We start from the raw sequence: 15,202 nt of genomic DNA on the forward strand, positions 1-15,202 counted from the left end.
TCTTATCAGTAAAAATAATTCTGTGATGTTTTGTGACAAGTTTGATAATAATTTTGTCTTTTGAAGTCAGCTGATTCATAAATTGTGGGTGATTCAACTGCGTGGGGTGACTGTACGTGCGCAGAATTTCTTTGCGCCGCTGCTGTTCCGAAAATTCCCGGAGTAAGTTTCATAAAGCCGTGGTGAAGAAATCAAAATATTCGAAGTATGTTTTTTATAAATGGTGGTTTTAAGTTTTTCCAAAATGCCCGGAAAAAGTTTCCCCTTACTATCCGATAACATTTTACAAAACGTCCTATTATAATGTTCGAAGGTTTTTTAAAACGTCCAGAAAGTTCCATTTTTGCCACGATAGGAAGTTTTCCGTATCGTCTTATGAATTCTTGAAAGGAAAAATATTGGTTTTTAATCAATTAAGTTTTCCATAGCACTTCTTTTACCACCCTAGTATCAACACCATTCTCCAAAGTTATTTTTTTCTACCTTCTGGCAAACACCGATGCTGATCCTGATGGATTTAATAGGTGTGCGCACCGATGGAGGACTATATTAAACATATTAAACAGCCCTTCCCCCTACTGCAATTGAAATGTTTTACTTGTTCGAATCGTGCTTAATATATCGATGTTCATATTTTCCCAAACATTGCCTTCGGCGTCACGGCTGTGGTTTATTGGCTTTTTTCCCGGTGGGAAAAACATCCCCCTTGTTGTCTGTGAATTAAATTTTATTTTTCGATCAATCAGCAGATGAAAAAGCCAAGCATCAAACCACAGTGCAACCGGAAGACACTTCACAACGCTTTATTTGTTATTCACGACTCTTAATTCTTCCTTCGGAATCAAAAAGAACAGCAGCCTTCCACAATGTTCGACAGCAGCTCCAATTGAAGACACTTCCCACTGTCCCTCCTTCGCAATATGTATTCGTCATCCTCTTCAGCAGTTTCCTGGAAAATCACTTCAACCGAATACAGACTCCGGGTTTTACTCCGCGCCTAAGTCGATTGCCATTTTCTTTTCTGCAAACATAGAACAATCAAGCGGAGGAAAACGGTACAAAATGAACGAAAAGGAAAAGTTAAGATGGTTCAACCGTAAAGAAAATGTTTTGCTCTTCGTCTTCGAAAGCGTTTCCATAGAATGATGCTCATTCATGGAAACTTTGCGAATTGAACGTTATTCTGGGAAATGGTATTGGTTACAGCTACATTTAGCACCATATCCCCTCTGAGTAAAAAACGAAACGCTCACCGTCAGCCCGTTCCACTTTGATAATGTGATGGTTTATCTGATTGTTGATTTAATTTTGCGTTTCCATCTTTCCTGTCTGAATGCTTGAATGGAAAATTGTTTTCCCCCTGCTCGGATGTAAATCCAGTCAGGCTGCTTTTCGAAATTAAATTTACAGAACGAATTGCGGTTCGGTACCGGTTCTGGTTGATTATGATTATTTTTATCAACAAGATGCTGTACCGATGAAGAATTCATTGCGCCAAAGAGTTTTTTTTTTCGGCATGATTAGGTTTTTCTAGCTAAACATTCTAATTTAATATTTGCATATTTGCGTCTATCGTCGAGCTTTTTTGAACGAGCATTTCTACCGTTCTATCATTCACAACGAAGGTAATGAATATATTACACAGCGTAACAAAAATACATTTTTGCGTGTCTCATGTATGTAACTAAGGGGCCCAGATAGCCGTAGCGGTAAACGCGCAGCTATTCAGCAAGACCAAGCTGAGGGTTGTGGGTTCGAATCCCACCAGTCGAGGATCTTTTCGGGTTGGAAATTTTCTCGACATCCCAGGGCATAGAGTATCTTCGTACCTGCCACACGATATACGCATGCAAAAATGGTCATTGGCATAGTAAGCTCTCAGTTAATAACTGTGGAAGTGCTCGTAAGAACACTAAGCTGAGAAGCAGGCTTTGTCCTAGTGGGGACGTAACGCCAGAAAGAAGAGAAGAAGAAGATGTATGTAACTATACATAGTAGATTTGGGATGGCTGTATCTGATACCGTTCTCAGAATGCTCCAGCACGTCACAAATTTTTAGCTACAGGTCGCAAAGTTGTATAAAATACTGTTTTCATGGATGTTTACATAAAATTTAAAGTATGATTTATCAAACTTTTTTGTGATCGAATCCACCAAGCATACAATATATGACTTCAATTTACATTTCAGATATAATTTGAGTGAAATTATCCAACATGCTTGCAATCTCTATACAAAATTCTTCGTTTCTCTTATATGGCAAAATAGAAAAATAGCTTCTGAGCATCGAAAGTATTTTTAACTTTGGTGATAATAATTGTTATACACATGAAGTTTGGATTCTGTAGCAAATAAAGCGAATAAATAGGAAAACTTGCATGCAAGTTAGCTGAAATAGTCAAATTTCACATTTTCAACAGTCAATACATCAAAAACAAGACGTGCTATGATACTATTGAAAATGGCATTGGATTCAGCAACCCTCAATTTTGTAAATAGCGGTATTTTGGTGCCTGAGACAAAAATGTGTTCCGCAGTGTTACCGTTCTTAGTATTCATCTGCCTTGATGGACGCTGCTGGTTCACTGAAATAGGATGAAATTAAATTCTTTGCAACATTACATCTCATTTACGTTTTTCTGATCAGCGCATTGCTGTGAACTTTCATTTTTGAGCTTGAGCTTGAGCTTGAGCTTGATTGGCCGCCCGTGGATGCACTCCAGTATCGCCAGATCAGCTGCACTTACACAAGGAACCAACCGAATGACTGCTTGGGACTAACAGGCATCCTCAGTGTATAAGTGCTGGTGATCTTCTATTTTTAGGCAACAATGGCGCCTGCCACGTCAGAATGCAGACCAATGAGGGGAAGGGGGAGGAATTGATGATGCATTGAACTGACTCCCACGTAGACCGTATATTCCACTGCATCCACGTCAGTTCATGCGGGAGTGTATGGATTGGGGGAAAGGCATGGCAGAGAGGTTTGCTTTTGTGGTTAGCAGACTGCCTATGTATCAGGCGTAAGAAAGGCGTGCGCGTGGAAGTAGGAAGCGTTAGGGAAACGGTTTTTTGTCCGTCTCTGGTTCTAGCGTTTGCTATGAACGAATAGTTTTGAGTGTGATATATTTAGAATGGAAGATAGAAGCAAGTGAGAGATATACAACTACAAAGTACGAGGAAAGGGACGGGCCTGGGATTGAACCCATGACCTTCTGCATATGAAGCAGAAGCGGTAGCCATCAGACCACCAACCCCGTCTTGCTGTGAACTTTCATTTTTTTATTGAAAAATTGTACCTATATACACGTATACATTATGAGCAATAAAGTTCCATTTATTTTTCAACAGGCTTGTGTTGGTATAGGATCGGATCCTATTCTTGGCACTTTTGATTCACTTCGGCAGTGGGGTTTTTTGAAAGCTACTGTGGCCAAACATGAGACCACAATAGTGCTTCTTATTCCTCATGCCAAAGTGAATCATGCAAGTAACCAAGTAGCTCTGCACCCTATTTATCCCTATTTAACATTGATTGTCTAAAACGAACCTTCAACCCACCTGCGGGGTAAGAATTCGATACTAGGTGTGTTAAAAGCATGTGAATTGGAACTAAAAATATCCATATGTGACTAACTTTTATAACAATCGTAAAGTGATGTTTGTTTGACGGGGTTGGTGGTCAAATGGATCATTGAATGTAGTTTTTGTCAGTGCTCACCGCATCAAAACAAAGGCGCCACTGTATATGGGATTTACCATTGCTGTTCTGTCAAACACACAAGGCTACGGTGGCGCTATCTATGCTTTCCATAGCGACCGTTTTAGTTATTTTAATGATCTATTCGCATCTAAGAAGGTACGGTGCTGCCATCTGAAGAAAGTTTACTCGATGCGTGAAGCGTCGAAAATTTAATATTTTTTTTTTTGTTTCAGTACATGTTGACAGACTTTTGATGGGCTAGATTATAGACTATTATTTTGATATTTATATTTTTTTTTTTACAAATATTCTGTTGCTTCCTTACTGCCTATAAGTACCTAACTGTCCCGTATAGATTTTCGAAGAACAATTTTTTTCATTGCAACATTCATGTATATAGTACATAGTTTACTATGTATTTAAAAATTGACATACTTCGTTTGAAAATATTGTGGAAAAATATGAAGTTAGTGTAGCCGCCTGTTGAAATAAAAAGGCATGACAGTTTCTAAGTGAGCTTTGAACCCCAATAATAGTTACAAAACTTGAAATATATTCAAGTTCATATTTTTTTGCTGATCAATAAATACAAAATGAGTAATCTGCATAACCTAAATGAATATGATATGCGAAATGTACCTGAAAACTATGAACATTTGTATGAGAAGGCAAACTTCACACTTTGAGTGTTTTTTTCTCAATACCTACTTTTCCTATATGTTACAGTTATGCCTTTATGGCCAGTATAACTTATCGAAAGGCCAACCCCGTACATTTAATATAATTTAATTTAATTGTGTTTTGATTTATTTTTAAGCATTTGAAAATTGATTTTCAATTCTTTGCCATGTAAAAAAATCGGAGCTACACGCAAAAAATCAATGGTGGTAATTATCTCCGTAGTCGCGAATGGGTACCGCTTTTTCCAGGCCCGTCACTATCCTCGTACTCCTTAGTTGAATCTTTATTTGCTTGCAATAAGAATATTTGTCCTACATCTTAGTATATATTCTCATTGACTTGCTTCCACTCTTAATCTATCATAGTTGGTCTATTAGTTCACTTAAGCCCATTACTTACCATATGTAGTGGATGTGATGAAATTATATTATTTGGTCAAAAATGGTCTATCTAATTCATACTGGTTTTACATAATTTTAGATGTTACCCGTTCTACTCAAGTCTAGGGCAGCAATAGAGAAGCGTGTATGTCCAATCACAGCATTTTCTTCATGAATCCAATGCAAAAAATGGGGTGGGTAATGTCTGTTATACTACCGCGGGGTTGACGTAGGACTACTATGTAAACAACTTCGATTAAATCTGGGTCAGACTCTAACAACGATGCGGTAGCTTTTTGCAGATGATAGGATGATAGGTTCTGTGATTGTGAGTATTCCAGGCTTTGGAAAATTTAACGATCGTTGACACACGAGCCATAATTTCATCCCATTTAACCGCCTGCATTCATACAACACGCATGACACTTATCGTTCGTGGAAGATAACGAGCCATGAACGAAAGCAAGACAGACACACCCCACCCACTATTTGGCTCCGATCACTGTGTGTCGACACTTGTAGCAATGTAGCATTCGCTGACCCACTCTCATTTTGATCTAGAAACATAAGGGAATATTTCCCATTTTCTGTGCTATGTTTGCAATCAAAGGGGTGTTCGATGATCCAATAGATTATAATTAGATTGTTAAAGGCTGCATTACCTGAAAATATGAAAGTTATTACCAATTTAATGTAAAACATATATCACCAGAATGTCTCGATACTGTTGCAGCCGTGAGAGTTGCTGCTCTTGAACGCTCTCGTTATGGCTCGCGAACTGTAACACTCTTCGAATATGGTTCGATCGGCTTATACTGATCAAAATCCAAACACTGGAGTATTTAATTACGTTATGGTTTTAAGGGAGATCTGTCATTTGGTCTGGAAGCTTTTTAAGAGTTTCGTATTTCAAAGTAAAATACTTTAAAAAATCAGTGGGGTTGTGTACGAGACACGACCGCATGACGTTAACTACGCCATGTGATTTGCTGCATTTGAATTTAAGTCAATTGTCGTAATTGCAACCTTCCTTTAGTTATAATTCAGAATGTAATGATTTGTGATTTTAAGAACTGTGAGGAGCTCTCCGTGCGAAGAAGTGCCACAGTCATCGATATCGTCATCGCCACCATAAATTTCAATTTGCCGTATTGTCAATTCTTCTTCTTAGAATAACACCCTCACTGGGACAGAGCCTGCTTCTCAGCATTGTATTCAATGAGCACTTCAACAGTTTTTAAGTGCGAGCTTTCTTTGCCAAAGTTGCCATTCTCGCATTCATACATCGTGTGGCAGGTACGATGAGACTTTATGCCCAGAGAAGTCAAGGAAATTCCAATTACGAAGAGATCCTGGACCAACCGAGAATCGAACTCAGACAGAAATAATTAATAAATGTAATAGATTGATCGTTGAAATTTAGGTTTTTTATGCTCCATATATGTGCATGAAAATAAACTTAAATTTACAACATTTTTTTAGTTGTGCATAACAAATCAGCTATTGTATGATGCTACGAGAAGATTAAAGAGATTATAGCAAGTATGTGGTAAACACATTGGGTAATATTAAACAATTGATTCTATGGGATACTTTTGTTGGCCCTGAAAAGGCGTCCGATGAGGTTTACTGTGACGATGACGATGGACGCTTCTACTAGACAAACTGGACGCTGGATTTGCAGCAACATGATGATCAAGAGCTCTGTGGCACAGGTAATAGGTTTGGCATAGCAGGTTTGGCGGAGCTCTTACCAACTCGAAAGCGAAAATAGAATGAAACCGAATTCAACTTAGGGAGTATGCTTTATACCCTTAGAATAGCAGATGATGATCCTCCTTTTCGAATGCTTCGCTTTCTGATCTGGAAAATAGACTACCGTAAAACGGGGTAACTTTGATAGTTTTTTCGAAGAAAACTTGAATATTTATGCATGCTGTTTCAAAGAACTATAATTTACATTCTTAAAACAAGTACTGGCATCCTACCTATCGATTGCTGTTGATAGATTGCCAAAAGATTTATTTTGAATGGATATATAATTTTTCATATAATCGAAATTCGGTTTTCTGTTTTGGGGTAACTTTGATAATGGAGTATGCATCGAACAAAATTGAATGAATAACGAACATTTATAGTGCATTGCATACCTATAGGCGTTTAACGTTATATGGAAATTTCTGACTTAGATTACAAAAATGGTCCCAGTTTGTGAAAATGCTTTTCGCTAAGAGATTTGAGACCGTATTCAAGTTCTATGATAACTAGGCTGCCAAATATAAGTGGCCAACTATTCAAAAGTACATCAAATAGTGATCGTTGAACAGATTGCGTTTCAAAAATGCTAAAATTGTGTCAATTTTTAATATTTGTGTAAAAAGCCTCAAATGGTCTCGATTCAAATGAAAACAGCTTTTATATGGAGTGTCATACTAATAGTCTTCAGTTTTGCATTCGTTTTGCTTAACCGATTAACAGAAATTATGATATTTCGTTTAGTATGTGGTGGGTTACGCACTATCAACGTTACCCGCATTATCAAAGATACCCCGTTTTACGGTATATGAAATTGATGGCTTGGCAAAGGAAGTACAAGATGAGTATTATGCTGTTATTGCATACCGATGGCACTGCAGTAGCGTCCTCGGAAACATCCTCAAATTGCCGTATTGTCAATTATTTGTAAATCAAATATTGTATAATGCTACGAGATGAATAAAAAGATTATAGCAAGTATGTGGTAAACACATTAGGAAATATTACACTAATAATTCTTTAGTACACATTCATTGGTCCTGAAAAGGGCCGATTGAATTGTTGAATTCGAGTAACATGGACACATTTTGACGGCGCACTGGTTGCAATCCTCCTCGCCCGATGAGGTTTGCGGTGGCGGCTTCTTCGGAGTCTTATTCATCATGACGGTCTTTGAAACTTGGTAGGCCTTTTCTCCTTCTTCTCGGATGCCAGCCAAAGCCACAGTTTCCCGAGATTTCACTTCACTCTTGCCAATTTTGCAATCTTGCCGACATCGCAGTTGCAGTTTACGCCGATGTATTACTCGATCACCTGCAGAGAGGACCCGTTCCGTTCGTTTAAGGCTGCGATGGGAGCCACAACCATCTCATTCTTCTGTGGACTGCTTTCTCTACTTCTTCTAAGCGGCAGCAGCGGTGATGGATCTGGCTTCGGACGGCATCTTTTCTCGGTCGGTCGACGGTCAGTTTGATTTGAGCGAAGCAAGACAAACGGGGGCCATCGCTATCGATGTCTGTGCCTGAGAAGCACGCCCGGTCAGAGCAAGCCGATCTGTTTCCTGCTGAGATGCGATCCAATCGGAGAGTGAAAAGCAAATGACGTTAACTTTTCTCTAGCACCCCTATTTATAGATTTGCTTGAAATCAACGTTACAAAAAACAGTTACTAAACTATTTGGACAGAAATGTGGGATTCAGTAAGTAAACGACATGAACCTTTGATGCCTTGTCTTACGATTAAGGTGCTAATCAAGGAATTTCGTTAAGCCAGCAAAAAGCTATAAACGTTTAAAATATTTGATGCCAACGTAACGCTCTTGGTTTTGAAATTCCAATTTCACTCCTGCATAGAGAAGAAAGACGTAGTCCTACGTCAAAAAGATTTCCAAATCCTCTAGGTTATCTTCCTTAAGGATGCTGTAAGAGAGTAGGCAAATGTTCCGATTACTTTTTACCAAACCTCCTGAAAATTATAGTCGAGATATGAATAGCTGTACTAGAGAGAGTAAAACAAGTTTTCCATGATTTCTGAAAGATTTGTCTACCGCTACGGCTATCTGGGCCTCTAGGCACACTGCCTCTCGGTGGCAATAAATCAGTAGCGTGTAAAAGTCGATCGTTTGATTCGTTGCCCGTCCAAAGTAAAAACACACAATGTAGGGAAAGACGTCCTGGCCAAAACACTCCTTTTTAAATAAATTCTAGAACTAAAACGTTAGTCATTATTTATTCCAGAGCACATTTTGCCCTTTTTCATCAAAGCATACTTCTTTGGGTTTAGTAATTTCCCAAGAACTTAAAAAATTGCTCCAAGTATGACTTGATTTGTTCCAGAAATATTCATATTATATCCCGAGTTGAAGTGAAGTTCTGACAATCAAAACGTAATATTGACTTAATTGATTTAAGGGATAAAAGATCTGAAGATAATATCAAAATTTTGTTCATGGAGCTTCTGAACCAAAGCAAAATGTGATGTTTTCGAATCTAATGTGTAGATCGCAGCTGTTGGTAAAGCTAAATTCTATATGCCAATGTTATTCCAGGACTAAATTTTAGATATAATTTCCAGATCTTTTATCTCTTATATTTGACCAGTTAATATCTAGGTTAGTATCCCTTCAAGCTTACTAACTACCGTAATCTGGGGTATCATTGATCAGCGGGGTAACATTGATCGGAATGACTCATCTCGTAATAAGTTGGTATCGTCATTTATTGATGAAACATTTCCAAAGCATGAATGTTGCTTCTCTTTCGTATATTTATAAGCTATTAAAAATTAAGATTTTTGCAAAAATTGCTTTAACTTTATGCGTAAATTTGTCAAGTTTGCGAAACAATGTTTTCAACGGTTAAGAATGACACTACCAAAGATTCATGTCTCACATAAGTTCTGCAAGCGATATGAGCAAGGAAAATGCGGTTCTCACTAAAAATGGCATCGCCAAAAACGATTCCGCTGTCAAAACTTTTATAAGTATGTTCAATTGGGCAACATTAACGAATTACTGTTAAGAATGTAGAATTCTCTTAGGAAATTGCCTACCTTTAGGTGTATTCCGCTATTCGAGGTGTTTTTATTTTTAAAATAACTCAAAAAGTAAATGAGATGTAAGCGTTTGGACATCATATTCGGCTTCAGGGGCCATGATTTATGTAAGTAATGACATTTTCACTATTACCGAACGTTGTTTACATGGATGATCAATGTTACCCCATATCAGCTAAATGAAAAAATCACATAAAATATTTTTGTAAACATGCTTAAATCCTCCAAAAAAACAAAATACAGTATATAGTCACGAGCTATGGGTGGCAGTACTTGTTTTAAAAATATAAAACTCACAACATTTACATTTTTGGACGAAATATTTAAGAAATATTCTAAAAACTGATCAATGTTACCCCGGATTACGGTATATCGAATTTGCTATTACTAAGCTTTTTTGCTTGCTCAGGATAACACCAAAATCTACTCCAGGGGTTTTGTATGTTTCAAAATGAACTTTCAAGATTCAAGGCATCGGTAGGAATTGCAGCAATTCTTTAGACATGAAATTCTTTGCAAAAGTTACTGCTAAAAATTTTCCATTGAACTACGATGTAATTTATTCCTCCTGATATGGAAACCTCCTAGAGTTCTCAAAACAAATTTTTTAAGATATTCTTTAGTTGAAACATTAATCATTTTTGATTCCAGAGTACATTTTGCCCTTCTTCACCAATGCTTGATCTCTTGGATTTAGTATATGCTCAAGGCTCTGAATGTTGCCAAAGTGGGAGCAAATTGTGTCAAAGATATCTGCAGTAATTCCAGAGCGAATTACTGGCGAGATTAAAAAAAAGTATTCTGTAATACCACAATTGGCGTACTTCAGTAATAATCTACTCTTGCTATATTTATTAAAAAACTAAGGTAATGTTTTTTCACTCTCCCAGGGAAAAAAAAATTTCAACAGCTATAAGTAAATTCCAGAAATTCATCTACTCACATGTCCTGGATATTGTTTTATAATATTTTTAGATATAATTTTATATTTCTGCTGAAAATCATCTAGGGATTCGACCAAACAAATATTTATATTCTGGAATATTTCTGGAAGTCCGTTTGATTATTTTATAATTAGCTTAAAACATTTCTTCAAAAAAGTTTTCAGAGATTTTCCAGAGATTTAAAAGGCATTTTTTGTGGGATAACTTTGAGTGATTCAAAGTTTTGGAAATTCCAATAATTGTAGGTGTCCTCAAACAATTTTATAATGTTTTTGTCCACTTTAATTTTGAGTTTTCATTTGTCCGATAAGGACAATTTGAGTTTTGGCATATATTCCGAAATTGTATGTTTCTTTTTATTTTTAAGGGACTTAAAAAGGATTAAAAATTTTCAATAATCTTTTTTGTTATTTCTAAAAAAATACGGTAAACAGATTTCAGTGTGATTTGTTCTAGAAACTGATTGATGTTAAATCAATTCAGACCAAACGCATTTGGGGATTTCTGGAAAACGTGGGCAATGACATTTTACTTGCATCATTTGCTGTAATATTGGATCTTATCTGTTCGACTGTTCGATTCAAGAATATTTGCTTATAATTCCGTTACTCTTCAAAAAAATTTACAAGGATTGCTACAACGAGTTCTACAGAAAAGTATCAAGAAGAGAATCATCTAGAAAAGTTAACAATAATTCCCTTCAGAAACATAATATTCGAATCAATTCATACATTAATCTGCCATGTTCAAAGTAAAGTGATAAGGAAAACGCAAAAAAAGTGTTAAGGATTTTTTTATCTTTATCAACAAGATTTTTAGCCCTGGGCTAGCTCATCCCCAACTTTTTTTTTGTCAGTGACTATCTCGGGGTCAGGTCCTCCGCGTGAGAGGCGTGTGTTCTAAACACTACACCAGGTCCGTCTCCCTAAGTGATAAGGATCCTTTTCAGTGTATTTTGTCACTTTTTAACCAACTGAGAATCGATTTCTTATTCATATTATTGATTTGAAACTATTCATTTAGTTTTCTACTATTAGTTTTCATCACCTACCAGACCATTATATCCATATGCTAGAGAAAAGCCAGCCCAGCATCCGCTTACCGCATATAGGTTTCACTCTAATTTAAATTTTTCTCCACCAGCAGTCCAGCCAGCCCATTCCCAATGGGAGCAACAGCAGCAGCAACCCCAACCACCAATCTCAACATAATCATTAATAAATTTGCCTTTCTCTTTCCCTACTGTTCTTTCTTTGCATGTTTGTTATCGATGCCAACCCGTCGCCCACAGGTTCCGCCCTGATGAACATTGTCGGAGTGTACAAAGAAATCCAGGACCAGCACATGAACATTGTAAGATTCCGCCAAGTTTCGCCTTGGCAACGCACGCAACCTCAAGTTCACCTCCTCTGCTCCGAACAGCCCGACCGACGAGGTTGCTGGTCAAGATTGAAGTTATATGATTTGTGTTTTCACGATATTACCAACTTCTTGACCACAGCCGGTATTTACTTGTTACTAATAGGGCTGGAGAACGAATCAACCTGAACACTCGTGAGTCCGTGCGCAAATAGTCATAGCTATATATTACCTACGAGATCGAATCGGACCCCTGTGCGGAGCTGGGGAGTGGACGGCTGCGATTTCACCTCCTAAATTATTGATTGCTAACCACCTTCAATGATTGTTTCACTTTCAGCTGAAAGCTTTCTACGTGGACTTGCTGGTGCCGCTGGAGACCAATCTGGAGAAAGACACCAAGGTGGTCCAGTTCGAGCAGAAGAAATTCCTTCAGCAGCATAAGCTTCGATCGGATGGATACACCAAAGCGGCCACTACCATGAAAAAATACCGGAAGAAGAATTCTAAAAGCTCACCGAAGGATGCCGAGAAGGAGATCAAAAGTATTCAGACGTTCGAGGAAGAGAAACACAAGTTGGATCAATTCTGTGAACAGAGCTTGAAGAACGCCATGACCCAGGAACGTCGACGATACGGATTTGTACTGGAACGACAATGCTCGTTGGCGAAACACTGGATGGCATATCATCACTCGGGACACATGATCATTGAAAAATCCTTGGATAATTGGAACGAAGTTGCCGCTACCCGTGAATTCTTGCCGCCAAATGTCGAAAACATGTTTACCACCAAACAGCTGAAGGACATGGATGATGACGAGGACGATGCGCAGTCGATTGCTTCACAGCTGAGGAAAACCAGGTCAATCGATGCCTCTTGCTTGGACATGAGATCGCTTGGAGATGTGGTGAACAGCTCGATGATGCATATGCCCCGTGCCAAATCGGAGTTCAACTTGAACAACAACAGCAACACCAGTACTTTGGTCGGAGGAATGAGCGGTGGACCTAGACATTCGATCAACGTTTCCGTCATGTCTACTGGGGATACGAACCAATGGGAACGACCGACTGTCAAGGCTCTGTACGCGTATTTGTCTTCCGGTGAGAATCAGTTGAGCTTCTTGGAGGGCGACAAGATCGCTCTGGTCGGTGATCGCGCCAAGGGATGGCAGTTCGGAGAGAATCTGCGAACGCAGAAGTTCGGGTGGTTCCCGATAGCGTACACGGAGAACGAGCGCGAGGAGAAGGAGAGGTTTGTATGGGGTTTGGGGTAAGGATAGTGATGGATAAAGGGTAATCTATGATCAATTTCAGCATCAGCGAATGGGTCAAAGCCCCACCTAGCGAGATCGAAGTGGAAAATACCCCGGACTCATCGCTGGAAAGCACCTTGGTCGATGAATCGATGCCGCCGCCGTTAAAATCGAACAACTCGAACTCGTACCACGATGAGGCATCGCCAACGCGGATGTTCGGCGACACCATCCAGTACAGGCAGTCGAAGCAGTTCCGTCGACTGTCCCGTGGCGAGAAGCCACCCAAGCCGGGACCGCCACCGCAGCTTCCGGCACCCGTCCCGACACCGGTAGTGCCTAACTATAGCAAACCCCAGGGGGTGCCTCAGTCGAACAGTTTTTCCTCGTCCGGTGGACCACCGATGGTTGAGAAGCGCAAGACTCCGTCGGCCACGATGAACTTTAACAAACCGGTAAGTGAAGAGTGACAAGCGATGCAAAGAAACTTAGATGTACATGTATATCAATTGGTATTTCCAGCAATCGGCCAACAAGCCGAAGGTTTCCCGGAATGGAATTGCCAGTGCCTCGCTGCATAGCAGCAACGATAGCGGATTCTCGAACGAGCTGCAGCAGCAGCAGGAGCCGGAACTCTACTCGGACGACGAAACGGTGCACCGCGTTCCGATCAGGTAAGGTCTTTTGAAGGATAATGGATTAACGGGTGCTTGCTTTGGTGGTGGATAATTTGAGATAAACTTAACGTGCTAACAACTGTTATTAACGATCACAAACTACATGACTGAAAATTCAGAAAAGTTCTATTCGAAAATCTGGTAATGTCTCTAAGCAATTGCAATAATGAGATACTTTTTCGCTATCATCAACGCTCAGAAAAGATTGCTGACAGAACTAAAGGGAATCAATTATTTTATTTATTTATTTTTCATTGTGAGATGCTAATGCTTGATTTATTGATAGAATTTCTTGTTACACTCTTAGCTATAACTCAACTTGAGAAGCCTTGCGGATTGTTTTGAGCATCATTAAAAAATTCTAAAACGATACCGAAAGGTTTTTACAAAATTCTTTGAAATTCACTGATGGATTTATAGCGACAACTTCGACAGTTTTCTTTGTTCTCGAAATATCCTACCTTCCTTGCTGCTCCCTCCCAGGAACCAAATAGAAAATTTTAAACATAATCAGGACTACTCCAGAGCACCGACTGCTCCTTGGAGATTTTAATGCACACCATCCAAAGTGGGGTGGCGATAGGACAGATCCACGAGGAACAGCTATCCTTGACTCTCTAGAAGATTTGGACATGGTATTCTTCAATCATGGGAAGGTGGGTGACCTTCTACAACGGCCGTGTCACTTCGTCTATAGATTTATCAATGGCAAGTCGCTCCATAGCTCACAAGTTCCTATGGCACGCCTGCGCCAACTTGCGTGGATGGGAATTGAAGTTTCAAAAATCGATTTTATTGTTACGATTAATCGATTTTTTGAATCGATGTTTGGAGCACTCAAAATCGGGCGAATCGACTTTCTTAATTCAAATTCAATTTCAAATTAAAAATTATGTAATTGATTGGATTTTTTTTAATAAGTTGACATAGCTTTGAATAAGCCATGAAGTATTAAATATATATTTTTTAAATTCAAATGCAGTTCAACCGGGAAATTCAACAATTATATGCAACTTAATTTTGTTTTATTTTGAAAGCTTGTTTTTGTTAATGTCCATATGAGCTTGGCATTTAAATCGATTCAGTAACATCGATGTTCTGATCAAATTTGCCCAACGCTACTAGACTCCATTATCCGATTAATCAGACGGTCCCCGGGATGTCACCAGACGATCGGGCGGACTGGCAAATTTAGCAATCAAACATCGATCGCCTTCTAGAATTAGAAGAACCTGCTTCTTTAACCAGCGTTTCCAATGTTATTACAAAGGCACCTGCCTCGGCCATCCCAAAAAGCAGCAGCAGACCAGGATGGAAGCTCTTAGATTGTGATCTGATGTCACCCGCTCCATCGTTAAAGCACGCCGGAAAGCCATGAAAGCAATTAAAAG

General features: G+C 38.9%; 1 protein-coding gene across 4 annotated transcripts in view; it reads left to right on the forward strand.

Annotated features, from left to right (window-relative positions):
• Positions 1–15,202, forward strand: part of LOC5567674 (zinc finger CCCH domain-containing protein 13) — a 483,331-nt gene that overhangs the window by 454,738 nt on the left and 13,391 nt on the right. For all 4 annotated transcript variants that reach the window (XM_021853276.1, XM_021853278.1, XM_021853277.1 and 1 more), the window contains 4 exons: positions 11,809–11,870; positions 12,217–13,133; positions 13,196–13,589; positions 13,657–13,808. In XM_021853276.1, coding sequence (XP_021708968.1) covers positions 11,809–11,870; positions 12,217–13,133; positions 13,196–13,589; positions 13,657–13,808 — 1,525 coding nt within the window. The remainder of the gene's footprint in view (positions 1–11,808; positions 11,871–12,216; positions 13,134–13,195; positions 13,590–13,656; positions 13,809–15,202) is intronic.

Source organism: Aedes aegypti, chromosome 3, assembly GCF_002204515.2.
Source record: "Aedes aegypti strain LVP_AGWG chromosome 3, AaegL5.0 Primary Assembly, whole genome shotgun sequence".
NCBI classification, from domain to species: Eukaryota; Metazoa; Arthropoda; class Insecta; order Diptera; family Culicidae; genus Aedes; species Aedes aegypti.